The following is a 12,549-nucleotide window of genomic DNA, read 5'->3' as shown; positions in this document are numbered from 1 at the left end:
TCCAAGCTGTTTTTATATTTCCTCATAGAAAGATACCTTGCGCGAACCCTTTATGAACCAACGAAAGAATTTAGGTTATAGTTATCCCATACATGAACAACCACTTACTGGGACCAATAATGGCTTGGATTTGACCAGTTCCCCTAGGGCAACGTATGGCGGGGTGGTACGGTGCCTACAAACAGTGGGAAGCATTATTAGGACTAAACTCTCTGAAAAAAATCAACCTATCTTACTCGTTGATGGCCGCAGCACTTGTATATCTAATAAAGTTCTCGGTGGATACCACGGACTTTGGGTGTATATATTTGGTAGGCTCACTCCTCAAACATAAAGAAGTGGTTGCCGCTGCGGTTGACACGGTACGTAAGGCAACCTATCGGTACATGTCCAAATTAGCCCTCAAGTCCAACAGGCTGATCTTTAACGTCCGGCTTGCCTGGTTCCTTGTCAGACAGAGCGTACTCTTGGACAGATTTCAGAGCTTTGGCAATCTCATCCGCATGTCCCTCCTCCACCGTAAACTACATGAAGCATAGAATCAAAGTTAGCTGGGCTCGTTCTGACCACCTGTAGTTGGCATACCAACGCATGGGTAATCACCCTCCCAGTGAAATGCTCAAAGGACTCGGCCATTGTTGTGCGCTTGTGGTGGAATGTAAGTTTGAAGCTGCTTTGGCTATTCGATTCCTGGTATTTATATCCGAGGATCGATGGTTAGGTGGAGGTTCGGTGGAGGGTTTGATTGGAATTTCTTCATCCCATGGGTACGCTCCTATTTTCGTATCACAGTCTATGTGCATATGTTCTCGGAGAGCACGAATAGCCGGTCCGAGATTTGAAGACATTCAAGCCACGGAATAGGTAATTATAATTCATTTTGAAGTAGCACGCCGAGGAGCTTCAAATACAATTTCAAGGACGCAACTTTCTTCCACTGTATGACATTCTTTACAAACTAAATTTCCTCATAGTAGGTGATGTCCGGTTCCTATCCAGGAGGTAAGCGATCGTAGGGCGAAACTATAGCTAGCTTACCCCAACAGCTAATGTACCCGTCTTCATCTCATTGACCAGGTTTTTGAATCCCTCGGTCTCAAAATGACTACGCAGAACAATCAGAAGGAATTCACACGACGACCAGTAAGGATTTACATACGCTCGAATCGCAGCACCATCGGCATACCTATCATTTAATACGGCTCTAAGTAACTCCAGCTCATTTAACTTAATCCACTCACTCTTCAAAGATAAGGAAATCATTTCCGCTACGGGTGACGCGATAGGTGAGACATCCTGGGCATGATAGGTTCAGATCAAGATACATGATTGAAAGAGCATTGGATACATACCGGGCTCCTTATCACTATTGGAATAGTCTCGAATCACTTTGAGGAGTGATGCGACCTTATCACCTTGGCCCTCCTGGGATGTCACCTGTGTATGCGTTTGTATAATCAGTTGGATATAACCGCTCATACACAGGGATTCGGGCTTGCCTGAGCATGGAGGATAATCTTTCCTTTGATGTGATCGTAAGTCCGCGACATGATTTAGCACAGGTTTTGAATACGTTGATCCTGTACCTGACGGTGAGTCGGGTAGCTTATATATGCCAACAGTAGAGGATGCATCGGATATGCCGGCTATATGACTAATCGCCTCGGGCTTCGGTATCAATATCACGTGGATTGAGATGGGACAATAATGATCATAATAGAGCCCCATCATGCACTTATATAAAGTACGTATTTTTAGTTTAGTTTTCTCGCCAACGTTGTTTTTGTGGCATTACATTAGAGTGGCCCATAGATTATACTCGTCAAGTGCTGAGATTCCGCGAGGATGGTGGTCAGAAGCAAATAAAAATAACATATCGTAAAATATATCAATTTCTATAATCCATGGCTAATTTGCGGCGGCTAGATCTTATTGCAAGCTACGGACACTGTCTCTAAGGCGGTTTGTATACACTAGCTGTGGGTGTAGTGGGTATATTTGGGTGGGTTCCCTTGATCGTTGCTCAACCACAGCCTAATTGCCAAACTTTGCTGGTCGCAAACCTCACCCAAACTTTAAAATGCGACTATGACGTACGCCAAAACATTGATTTTATCATATAAAATCGTGCGCGCATATAAGGCGCCTACACTTAGGATTTGCTTTAACATAGCAAATCATTGTATAGGGCATAGATAAGTAGGGAGTGTAGAGCTTTTATTGATTTCTCAATTAAATCCCCATTCTCTTTGGAGTTCTTCAATCAGGTTACTTAGCTCTGGGACGCTTCAGACGGCCCTGGAGATGTCTGGATATGTTTGCCCCAGAGATCTCCGAGGATCTCCGGAGCACTCTGGAACTAAGGAAGGAAACGGATACGATCCGCACGTATCCGCACCAATAACCGCAAGACCCGTGATCGATTAGTCAGTGCCGGATTGGTGCAGGTTGGGTACTGGGACCCGCGGGTATGCTATCCGTGGGTAAATCATCTTGATGGGTCCTCACGGATTGACCCGCAGTTCTGTGTGTAATCAAACAGCTGAATTTATTATACCACATAAGGCAACAACATAGTGAGATTGCTATGGGTTGTAAACTTTGAAGAGAGTACTGATAGGAAAGACAGACGCAATATAATCCTTAACATTCAAGTATCCACCCAGACTATCCATGCGCTTCGATCCAGTGGCTCAGGCTTGGTGGCACCCCTTTCTTCAATCATTTCGTACACGCCTCAAGTTTCAGCTAACAAAGGTGTGCCGTACTAGGACCCAACATTCACCTTCGCGCGAAACGTAGCTACACTTGTGCAATGTTGGCGGTAATTAAGAGCCAATCTCCCTCCTAGGAATGCTCGCTCAACGTCGAGTGAGGAGGCTTTACGAATTCAAAATAATGAGTCCAATTGGTACTTTTAGTTCAAAGGCTTGACTCACACGGCGCACTCAAGATGTCGAGTGCCATTCTTCCGAGGATAGATCAATTTAAGGCTTTCGATACATTACCCAAGTGTTGAATTAATGCGCTGGCCTGCAAGGCTTCTGCTTTGCTAACAGGTGAGGAGGTAGTTTGAAAGAGGGGCCGATATGGTTGTACATAGGGGATCAGTACAGGAATTCAAACTTGGTAAAGGCAGGGAGGTTCAGGCATGTATAATATTGTTTTTGGTACTATACAGGCTCATTATTTCAGACATTGTACCCGGCATCAAACCCGCGTTTGACGGATCGGGTAGGTACAGGTCTGTTGAGTCCAGCATATCCGTACCCGCCGTATCCACATAGCCACACACAGCCACGGGTTGGGACGGGTACGGGTATTACATCAGTTCGATCCGTGTGATCTGCGGATACGAGTATCCGCCGTCAGTCCCTATCTGGAACTACGGGGTTAAGTCTACCTGTTGGAGAAATAGGCGATTTCGTTAAGTTATGGAAGATTAAATAACGTGTGTGATCGTCACTGTTGATTCTTATGCATTCCTTATATATACATTTGTCTATCGCAATCGATTGTAATGGAGCCGCCCATTTCCCCTTGCAAAACAAAACGCTTACGCCCTATTTGTTTGATGAGAAAGTTCCCAATCGCAGGCAAATTAGACCTTACACCAATGCTTAAGGTTCCTCTACAGTACAAAACATAGCTTAGATCTCTTCATAATAGGTTATCTTTGGCTCCTACAGAGTGATATGAGTCACTTCAGCATAAGGATAGGATTCACTTACCCCAACAGTTAATGTACCTGTGCCAACCCCTTTCAGTAAATTCTTAAATCCCTCAATCTCAAAATGTCTGTATGATCGTTACAGAAACCAGGCAAAATGCATATAGTCGTCCACATACTCTTGGACTGCAGCAGCATTAGCGTATCTTCATTCAGTCTGGTTAAGATCACGAAGCCAGATTCATCCAGTCCAACCGACTTACTCTTCAAAAGTGAAGAAGTCGTCTCCACTGCGACAAATGCGATACGTAAGGCATCCTGAATATGGTGGGTACAGATCAAGATATGCAAGTCAAAAGAGTAATGATTGCATACCAGGCTCCCTTTCACTAGTGGAATAATCTTGAATCGCTTTGAGGATTGCCGCAATATTATCACCCTGATCCTCCTGAGCTTTTACCTATATGCACATTCATGAGTTTGATCAGCATTATCGACTATAAAAGTACAGTGCCTTGCCTGGCCATGAAGGATAATTTTCCCCCTGATATGCTCGAAAGAAGTCGACATGTAGTAGTATAACTCCTGGGTGGACAGGTATCGTCGAAAGATCACGCCTAAAGCGGTTTATATACCCCAGACGTGGCGGACTTGTTAGATCCCCGCGATTGCTGATCAAACATGACTCGGTCTTCGGGCTTTGGTAGCCGTAAGGTGGCTATATTTAGCAACTCACCCAGTGATTTCACGGTGTTACATGCTAAAGCCCCTTTTAATAGTGAGAGTAGAGTGGAGGGATGGGGACCCAGGCCGCCCAACAGAGGTGTAATACTTGACGACGGCTATAATGCTTAATAGGAGTCCCGGGATGCTTCAATATTATACTGGCAGGACCGGCTTACTACAACTACATACCTTGTCACTTCCAATTCACTTGCAGATATATATGGTACTTTGTTTCGTGTAATTGTATCCAAAGGATAGGTATGTATAAGGAGATCGGGGGTCGCATCCCATGGGAGCCTTGGTTTGGTTCGTATTGATATTTAATTTCACGTAGCGATTTGTTGTTACTTAAAAGAAAATGCTCGAGCCTGAAGAATAAGATGGAGCTGAAAGATGGAGCTGTGACTGGTTAGAGCCTCTCCTAACATAGTGCATGTACTTCGAACGGCCGTGCAGTTTCTCAAATTTACTTTCCGACAGTTTGGAGAATCTGTATTACCAAGAGAGCTGCATTCAAAAGATACAATATAACACAAAGCGATTACAATCAAGTTGACCTTGCATATATATTAAAAATCCCCCCAGTTACGCTTGAACTTATACTGCATACGAGAAGGCTTTTATTAACTCAGTGTTCGAGTTTCATAAAGTGAAGAGTATCTCACCTTGTAAGGAACATTTTTCCTATACAAAAATTATAAAGTTAGTTTTCACAAATCGAAAACTACCACCGTCGAACGTACCTAAGCCTATCAGATGGCTCTTTTGGACGCTTGTATCCATTGTCGCCTTGACCCCACGCATCTTTGCTCTCAGCGTCGCGCTTCCATTCATCATGCTGCCCGGGTTCCGTGCCGTCCTTACGAGCTCGAGTATAGGTGAACTTGGGACCGGGTTTAAGCTCGGGATCCTCTGCAAAGGAGGGCCATCAGGAACATGAATAATAGGCGAAATAAATCAGGTAAATTACGGTTAGATTCGTCGCCCGGTGCGGCCTTGTGAACGCCGTCCTCAGCAAGACCCTCGTACTTGCGCTCGCGCTCTTCTTCGATACGCTCGATTTCTTCATGGTGCGCAAAGTGTTCGCTATTACATAACTGGGTGAGGACATGAGGTCTGGACAGTAACATCATTCACTCACATGTCTTCAGGGTGGTTATAAGATTCATCAGTCTGAGTCTCAGGTGTGTTATGGTACATTTCCTCATGGTGCAAAAAGAATTCTATAGCATGTTAAACGATGCTCCGAGGCACCCGGAACCAGCTACTCACCACTCTCAACGTCGTAGTGATGTCCCTCAGCACCGAGCGCGCTAAAATCTGGCAGCGCATCAAGACCCTTGGCCAAAAACTCCTCCATGGTAATAAAACCATCCCCATTGGCATCCATCGCCGCCAGCACCGCATCCGTTACCTGTTTTGCTTTCGCGGCCTGCGCCTCCTCGGTAGGAGTCTTTCGTTTGCTATAAACGTGGTGGACACCGTATATGGCTTCAATTTCATTACGGTCAAGGATGTTGTTGCGGTCTAAATCATGAAGCTGGAAAAAGGTTGAAGGATTGAAGGCATCACTGTAGACCCAGTCAGAAATCCGACTAAACTCAATTCAATGTCACATACATGTGATGCTCAGATGCCATCTGCAATCAAGGAACGCTTCTCTAAGTACGTTTTCGGAGCATCAAATATTCCGCGCGACTCACGTGTCGTTGGGCGTAGTTCGCGTTTGGATCTCCGTCACCGTGACCGCCGTGTTCGTCTCCGTGAGCATTAACGATTGCAATGAGGCCAGTTAGTACGGCCAAGCTAGATTTTACTTTCATTTTTTTAAGTTTAATTATCAAAGTGCGTCAGCAAGAAAACGAGAGAACTGTGCGGTGGCCGTGGCGGTTGTCCACAAGAATCCTGGAGTAAATGGTAATGAAACGCCGTCACGTGGTCAGAATTTATTGGTCTTTAGCCAACCACGCGTTTACGATGCCCCAAGTTCTAGCGAAGCTGTACTTGACACTCGTCTTGGATCCTCACGAAAGCTTTTAGATTATTGGGATATAGGCTCTGCCTTCCCTTCCGTGCACTAGAATATTCTGGGGTTATTTACAAACACCCTACCAACCTCTCTTATCTAGCTCTGACTGAAGTTTCATCCTTCACGTATAACCTCGAGACAGCCCAATACCCTAGCATGCGTGGAAGAGGCCGAGGCAACCAAAACCGAGCGAGAGGCGTACGCGGGCTCGGCAATAGCCGTGGAGCTCCCCGGATATCGACCCGTGACTGGGAACGGGCGCCTGCTGGTCGTGTACCCACTAAAGCTTCGTCAGACGGCAACCGAGGAATTAAGAGTAGTGATCGGTTTGGCTTGGAATGGCTCCCAGCAGTCAGCCGGAGTAGTGGATTGGAGCCTAATGGCGATGCGTGAGTAGCCCCTTGACGATATACGAGTATTACAAATGTACCGAATGGTCAATTAGTCTTAGGTCCTTTGAGACTCAACAAGAATATTGGGAATTTATTACCGAGAAGGTAGGGGTATTTTATTATATCTTTACATATGCCCAACGGCGCAATGAATATGTATAGATCTTGAACCTTGAGCTACCCGGCCGGTACATTCCCAAGTCATCATCCGAACGACAGGAGAAGGAATCCAATGCTATGATTCTATTGCGTATGTATCCAATCGTATCCCTTTTCTATATGTCCCATAACTTCACTATGCTAGGTAAACTACGTGAGGGGTTTGTCGCCACTGACAGGCGAGACAATTTCTCTATCCAAGGTAACGTTAGTCTCCCACCAAACGCCCAATATATCTAATCGCGACGTAGTGGTTGAAAAATCTGTATACTTATCAATTGTCTATAACTCGCCGGTCAACATCGCATCAAGCTTCAGTTATTTGCTTGACGTATATACAGCCAAGCCTGAAACTTCCGAGACATTGAAGCTAAGCAAAACTGCTGTCGGCCTCTTACAGTTCCTGCATACACTCGTGGATGAGTTCCCAAGTCAAAAGGTCTCCCATCGTCTTATCCTTGGTTCCGATGCACAGATATGCCTACCTCGCAACTCTGCCGAATGGTCACTAGCATCTGATATTGCTTCGGCGTTGCGTAGGAATAACTGGTGGGCGCTGGAGAAGTTGACCAACCCCGCAGTTGTCGATGAGCGACTGAAGAACGAACCATGGACAAAATTTACCTCAGACTCGGATGGATCTAACTCGGAAAGTGAAGTTGTATTCGCCAAACTCCCGTCTCGGGCTTTGACTCATTTACTTGAGCAACTTCGAGCTAAAGTACGAAGTTCTGCATGGCCGGTACTCCGCTCGGCCTACCGCCAAGTGGTCAAAGAGCCCTGGCTTGAACGGTCTCTGTTGCTTCCGAATGAAGGAGTCGGCGAGTTTATGCGCGCCGCAGTTGAAAATAGCGAAGCGGTGCTCAAAGATGCCGCAACGAATATATGGCTTTTGCGAAGGCCGGCGGTACAGGCGTAGATCACAATAGTTTATTGGTGGATTGACTTTCTGAATTTACCCTGAATCAAGCAATAGTGCGATCTGGATCACCGTGATCCAATATGCAAGACTATCTCTCAAAAGGAAAGATTCGAGGGCATAGTTTAGCATAAGCTATGCGTGTATGATTGCGCGCGGTCAGCGAGGTGTGGAGCTAATGCCACTTGAACTTTGGGCTCAATTTGGTATCTAATCCGCTCGAAGACAATACACTTCAAGCACTCGGTCCACGTCCGCCGTGGAGTGAATTAAACTCCTGGTACGAGGGACCGCCTATTCAAATATTGGGCGAACGCATCGTCCTTATCAACACTCCTATTCATGAGCTCTTAGAAGTGACCGCCTCCCAACGCTTGAAACTATAGGCACAAAGTAGTATTGAAAAATAAGCCCACCCATTCAAGTAAATTACATACGATCACGTGGAGCAAATTCATTCAGATCGGAGGGAGATTGTTTTAATTTGGCCATGATCCAAACATTCAAGATTGAAAGTCGATGTCGATGCTCATCACGCGCCTCGTTGTCTGGAACTTCACGATTGATCCGAGATGTGGTGTGGTCTACACCTGGGCCTGGGGACGAGAACTCGATGGTCTTACTGGATAATTCAACATATACATTCCAGCACACATAAATACCACATTTGATCTTCGACGGCTCCGAAGTCGAGTTCCGGTAAATCAGACCCATCCCGAGCCGTCATATACCGGACTCGCACATGAAGGCAATACGTAGCCGCGTTTGACAGTACACAGCTGTCTACGATTTTTTTTTCTCGCCCGAGTCAACGTTATTTTTGTAATGACCGCAGGAAGCGGTTGATGGATTGCGGCAAATTAGCCACGGCCGGTCGAGAATGAACATATCGGTTCAAGATCTAGGTTGAATAGACCGGTTTCATCCTTATCTTTGGTCATTGATCCTACGCGGCCCGGTGAATCGTGCAACTTTCTGCAACTTTCATGCGAAGTTGGAGCAAATTACTGGCAACATACAAGTTATGCGAACGATTTGTAGTACTGTGGCCTATATGACCCGGAACGCGGATCGATAGCCTATTTCACCCCTACAAGATCAAGGCCGCGGTTCGCCAAAGTCTGATGATTAGAGTTTCTCGGAATAGTGGCAATTCGCACGGTAGTATATGGCTAGGCACTAGTCTATCAAACAGCCTGTGCGTTGCTACGACAATGTATGCGTCTTTGACTGAATAGGGGGTATAATTTCAAATTTTGCCCTTGCTCCTTTATCCCAGGTCAAGTGTCAAATGAAAAAATAAGTAGGCGCATATGGCTCATTTCCGACGTCGGCTCGACTTGTTCAAGTGCGAAAAGACATCATGTGCATAGGAACTATTTTCATTCGAAACGTTGCTGTAAATCCAGCACAGTGGCGCAGGGGGAGGGGGGAAGGGGGCGACTAGTCGGTTTGTTAACGACGCAGATCCTTCCGTCATCGCCGAGGGGGAGTGTATATGCGTGACTCACGTGACGTCAGATGTAGATTGGACGATCATCTGGAGGGAGAGGCTAGACCGCGGCCGGCCACGTAGGAAAAAAATTGGGCGTGTGTTCGTCCGTGCGTGCCCCGTTCCCGTTGAAAGTAAGAAGCACGCCCGGATCGGTGCGTCCCACCCCTGGAATCGCAGTTTGAAATGAATGCGCCTCGGCGACGAGCGGTTTGCCTATGCCGGCATGGGACGCTAAGATATAGTACGAGGGCTCGCGGCAGGCTGCAAGGTCGACAACCGTGGCATAGAGAGTGACGAGGACGGGGCACCGGGGGAGACTGATGATATGATTGATACGGCCCACTGATGCCTGGGGATTTAGAGCTGGAAGTGAAACGAGGCGGAACCTTCCCTTGACCGTGACTGCTTATCTAATATGATGGCGAGGCCATGTGCTGTTTAGGGGCCCACATTCAGGGGGTCAGGCAGGCGCGATCGCTCAAAAGCCCCGCTTGGCCAGCTCAACCTCGTTTGCATCGACCTGAGTCTTGATTTGCCTGGGTTACTTGCTGGGACTGAAACTTGTCCGTTGCGTGCTGCTCTTTTGCTTACTGCTACTTTTCAGACCGAACGTCGATCATTTCGGTCCACAAATAAAGCCCGGTCCAAGTGAAAATTCCGCTGCCCCTACCTTCTACCTCTACCTTGCCCCCCATCTCGCCATGAGCACCATGAGCCTTGCACGCCGCCGCATCGACATCCAGAGCCTGACCAACCCAGCACCTCCCGATGATGACTGGCGCCGCAACTTGCCTACCGAATCCGGACTCCGTGCGAGCCTCACTGCCACTTCCCCGCCGCACAACAAGATTGTCTGGGACACTCCCCCCCTAGCGATGCGCAAAGTGGACGAAGACTACGAGGCAGAGGCCGACGAGGGCCAAGTCAAGATTGTTCCTGGCGAAGAGGTCGACGAACACCAGTCTGAAGGCGATGAGAGCTCCCGCTCAGCATCTGCCAGTGCCAGCTGCACCCGCTCCCCATCCTCATCTCCAAGGATGTCGGCGCCTACCGGTCGTTGGGCCTGGCCCCGTATTCCCAACCCCCACCCCTCGCTGCTCAGCGCGGCCCAGGCGATCCCTGGTGAGATCGGCCCTGTGCGTGGTCGTCGAGACCGTGACAGCTCTGCACGCTCGGCCGTTGCCTTGCCTCCACAGAGAACCCGTACAGCAGCCCCCGTCCCGGTCGAAGGTCTCACCAAAAAATCGCGTGGCAGAAGGGTCCCCACTGCGGCCAGCACCGTCCCAGACGGAGATGTCGTCTTTCAGGCGGGCAAAGACGGCGAGAAAATGACAAGAATGTTTGCATGCACCGTTGAGTCTATTCACCACTTAAGTTTGATCTCTCCGGAGCTGATTCGCATTTCGCTTCAATTTAGGTTGATGGTTGTGGAAAGTGTTTTCATCGTGGGGAGCATCTTAAGCGCCATATCAGGAGCATCCATACCAATGAACGACGTGAGTGTCCCCCCCTTGCCTCGCATTTATTTTGGGGTCTAGGTTCTTACCACACGACTTTCTCCAGCCCACTCGTGTCCAGAGCCCGATTGCCTCAAGACCTTTAGCAGGTGTGTCCACCCCCTATTATGAAAGCATAGGGGCTAGTCAATATTAAATGGTTCATTTCGTTCCCTTTTCAGACATGACAACCTCATTCAGCATATGAAAACCCATGGTCGAATATTACCCGTTTTGCTACCGGGAGAATCTAGTTCGCGAGAATCCCTCCAACAAGCAACCGCGTATCGCTACTACCGTCCTCAGAGCGACGTGGAGCCTGAGAGCGAGGATGACATCGGCGCCAAGTCTGAAGAGGCCGAGACTATGGATGTTGATCAGGACTCTAATTCTGCTAAAGAGAGTGCTGCAGCCCCTCAGTTGCCGCTCGTCTTCCAGTCTGGGGTGATTGCCGGTCCTGGCGCGGTTTCCCCGCTTCAACCTGGGCGATCACGTCACACCAGCGAGCGGAGCGTAGGGTCCCCACAGGGAGAGTTGCAGTGTCCGGTGAGTCTGGTCAAAGCCGTGCGTTATTCGGGGCTAACAAGTTAATGACAGCACGATTGCGGAAAAACTTTTAGAAGGGGCGAACATTTGAGGAGGCACATCAAGGGAATTCATCTCGCCGAACGACGTGAGTAAACGGATTCCCCCGTTTATTCGCGAATTGACCGGAGTTGTATCTTCGTTTAGCGCACGCGTGTCCACATCCTGGTTGCGGCAAGACATTCAGTCGGTAAGGCTGCTTCTGACTCCAAGTTGGCAATGACGGTATACCTGACTGCGATGTCCCCGCATTTAGGCACGACAACTTGATGCAACACGCCAAACGTCATGCGCGGCCCGTTGACAGCCGTAAGCGCAAACGCGTGCAAAGCGCCCAGCCGGCAGAAGCCATCGATGAGCTGGAGCCCGACGCTGAGGCCGAACCCGAGCACGATTTTGAGAGCGAGGACGAATGCTGAGTTCCAAAGTCTGCCTGGGTCAGGCTTTAAAAAGCTGTCGCACCGCTTCCACTCGTTGGCACAAACGTGCGCTGGGGGTTTTGCTCTTTTGACCATCATTCAGAATATTTTATTTCCCGATCTCAAAAATCTTCAGAAACTCTTTAGAACTCCTGGCTTGTGAAGTTTTACTGGACGGACAGAAAATTCTCATTGCTGGGCTTGCTTGGTCTGTTCAACTCAACCTTGCTTTTGTTTATTTGATGAACATTTTTTTGAACGCTGTACTAAACATCTTGCTTTTCTCATTTTTCTGTTTTGGGTACTATCTCTGGGGGATGTTTTATGATTATTTGTGTAGATTAGTCTAGTTGTTGTGTGTTGAAATAACAAGGCTTTGGCCCAAGACAGTATTCTGTGTGCTGATTTACTCTCAGTTTGACGTTTGTTGGAGTGATGAGAAGTGCTCGCTGAAAACAACTAATGCTCGTGGTGCTGCTGTATAGTTGGAAAGTCGTACAATGGCGCTGGCATGCTGTATGGTTGAAGTCGATACAAATGTGGCGGAGGTTGATACAATAACATGGCGGGTAGGGATCGAACGAGTGGTTGGAGCTCAGACGAAATGCGACTGGAGAGGGAGAACGAGTAGGAGTATAAATACATATTTAAAGTAGAAA

The 12,549-nt window shown here is 47.8% G+C and overlaps 5 protein-coding genes across 5 annotated transcripts; 2 read left to right on the top strand and 3 right to left on the bottom strand.

Moving 5' to 3' along the window:
- Nucleotides 1-395: 395 nt before the first annotated feature.
- On the bottom strand, nucleotides 396-636 carry RhiXN_09887 (uncharacterized protein; the record flags this gene model as incomplete). Its single annotated transcript, XM_043329703.1, has 2 exons — nucleotides 396-524; nucleotides 586-636. The coding sequence occupies 2 exons, from the start codon at nucleotides 634-636 to the stop codon at nucleotides 396-398; spliced, it is 180 nt and encodes a 59-aa protein (XP_043182537.1).
- Nucleotides 637-958: 322 nt separating this feature from the next.
- On the bottom strand, nucleotides 959-1,550 carry RhiXN_09886 (uncharacterized protein; the record flags this gene model as incomplete). Its single annotated transcript, XM_043329702.1, has 6 exons — nucleotides 959-991; nucleotides 1,039-1,105; nucleotides 1,160-1,186; nucleotides 1,242-1,296; nucleotides 1,353-1,425; nucleotides 1,482-1,550. The coding sequence occupies 6 exons, from the start codon at nucleotides 1,548-1,550 to the stop codon at nucleotides 959-961; spliced, it is 324 nt and encodes a 107-aa protein (XP_043182536.1).
- Nucleotides 1,551-3,650: 2,100 nt separating this feature from the next.
- RhiXN_09885 (calcium binding protein) lies at nucleotides 3,651-6,219 on the bottom strand (the record flags this gene model as incomplete). Its single annotated transcript, XM_043329701.1, has 12 exons — nucleotides 3,651-3,683; nucleotides 3,732-3,798; nucleotides 3,850-3,876; nucleotides 3,934-3,988; nucleotides 4,046-4,130; nucleotides 5,062-5,080; nucleotides 5,140-5,308; nucleotides 5,367-5,482; nucleotides 5,538-5,619; nucleotides 5,669-5,967; nucleotides 6,017-6,036; nucleotides 6,100-6,219. 12 exons carry the CDS (start codon nucleotides 6,217-6,219, stop codon nucleotides 3,651-3,653), a joined length of 1,092 nt encoding a protein of 363 aa, XP_043182535.1.
- A 362-nt stretch (nucleotides 6,220-6,581) lies between these two features.
- Nucleotides 6,582-7,895, top strand: RhiXN_09884 (uncharacterized protein; the record flags this gene model as incomplete). Its single annotated transcript, XM_043329700.1, has 5 exons — nucleotides 6,582-6,814; nucleotides 6,871-6,922; nucleotides 6,980-7,067; nucleotides 7,122-7,178; nucleotides 7,228-7,895. The coding sequence occupies 5 exons, from the start codon at nucleotides 6,582-6,584 to the stop codon at nucleotides 7,893-7,895; spliced, it is 1,098 nt and encodes a 365-aa protein (XP_043182534.1).
- Nucleotides 7,896-10,091: 2,196 nt separating this feature from the next.
- Nucleotides 10,092-11,890, top strand: RhiXN_09883 (C2H2 zinc finger; the record flags this gene model as incomplete). Its single annotated transcript, XM_043329699.1, has 6 exons — nucleotides 10,092-10,886; nucleotides 10,929-10,996; nucleotides 11,069-11,432; nucleotides 11,484-11,559; nucleotides 11,619-11,661; nucleotides 11,728-11,890. 6 exons carry the CDS (start codon nucleotides 10,092-10,094, stop codon nucleotides 11,888-11,890), a joined length of 1,509 nt encoding a protein of 502 aa, XP_043182533.1.
- Between the last annotated feature and the right edge of the window lie 659 nt (nucleotides 11,891-12,549).

The sequence above is a fragment of the Rhizoctonia solani genome, chromosome 8 (assembly GCF_016906535.1).
Source record: "Rhizoctonia solani chromosome 8, complete sequence".
NCBI lineage: Eukaryota > Fungi > Basidiomycota > Agaricomycetes > Cantharellales > Ceratobasidiaceae > Rhizoctonia > Rhizoctonia solani.
The sequence above is the reverse complement of the archived record's forward strand: the minus strand, read 5'-3'. Positions and strand labels throughout refer to the sequence as shown.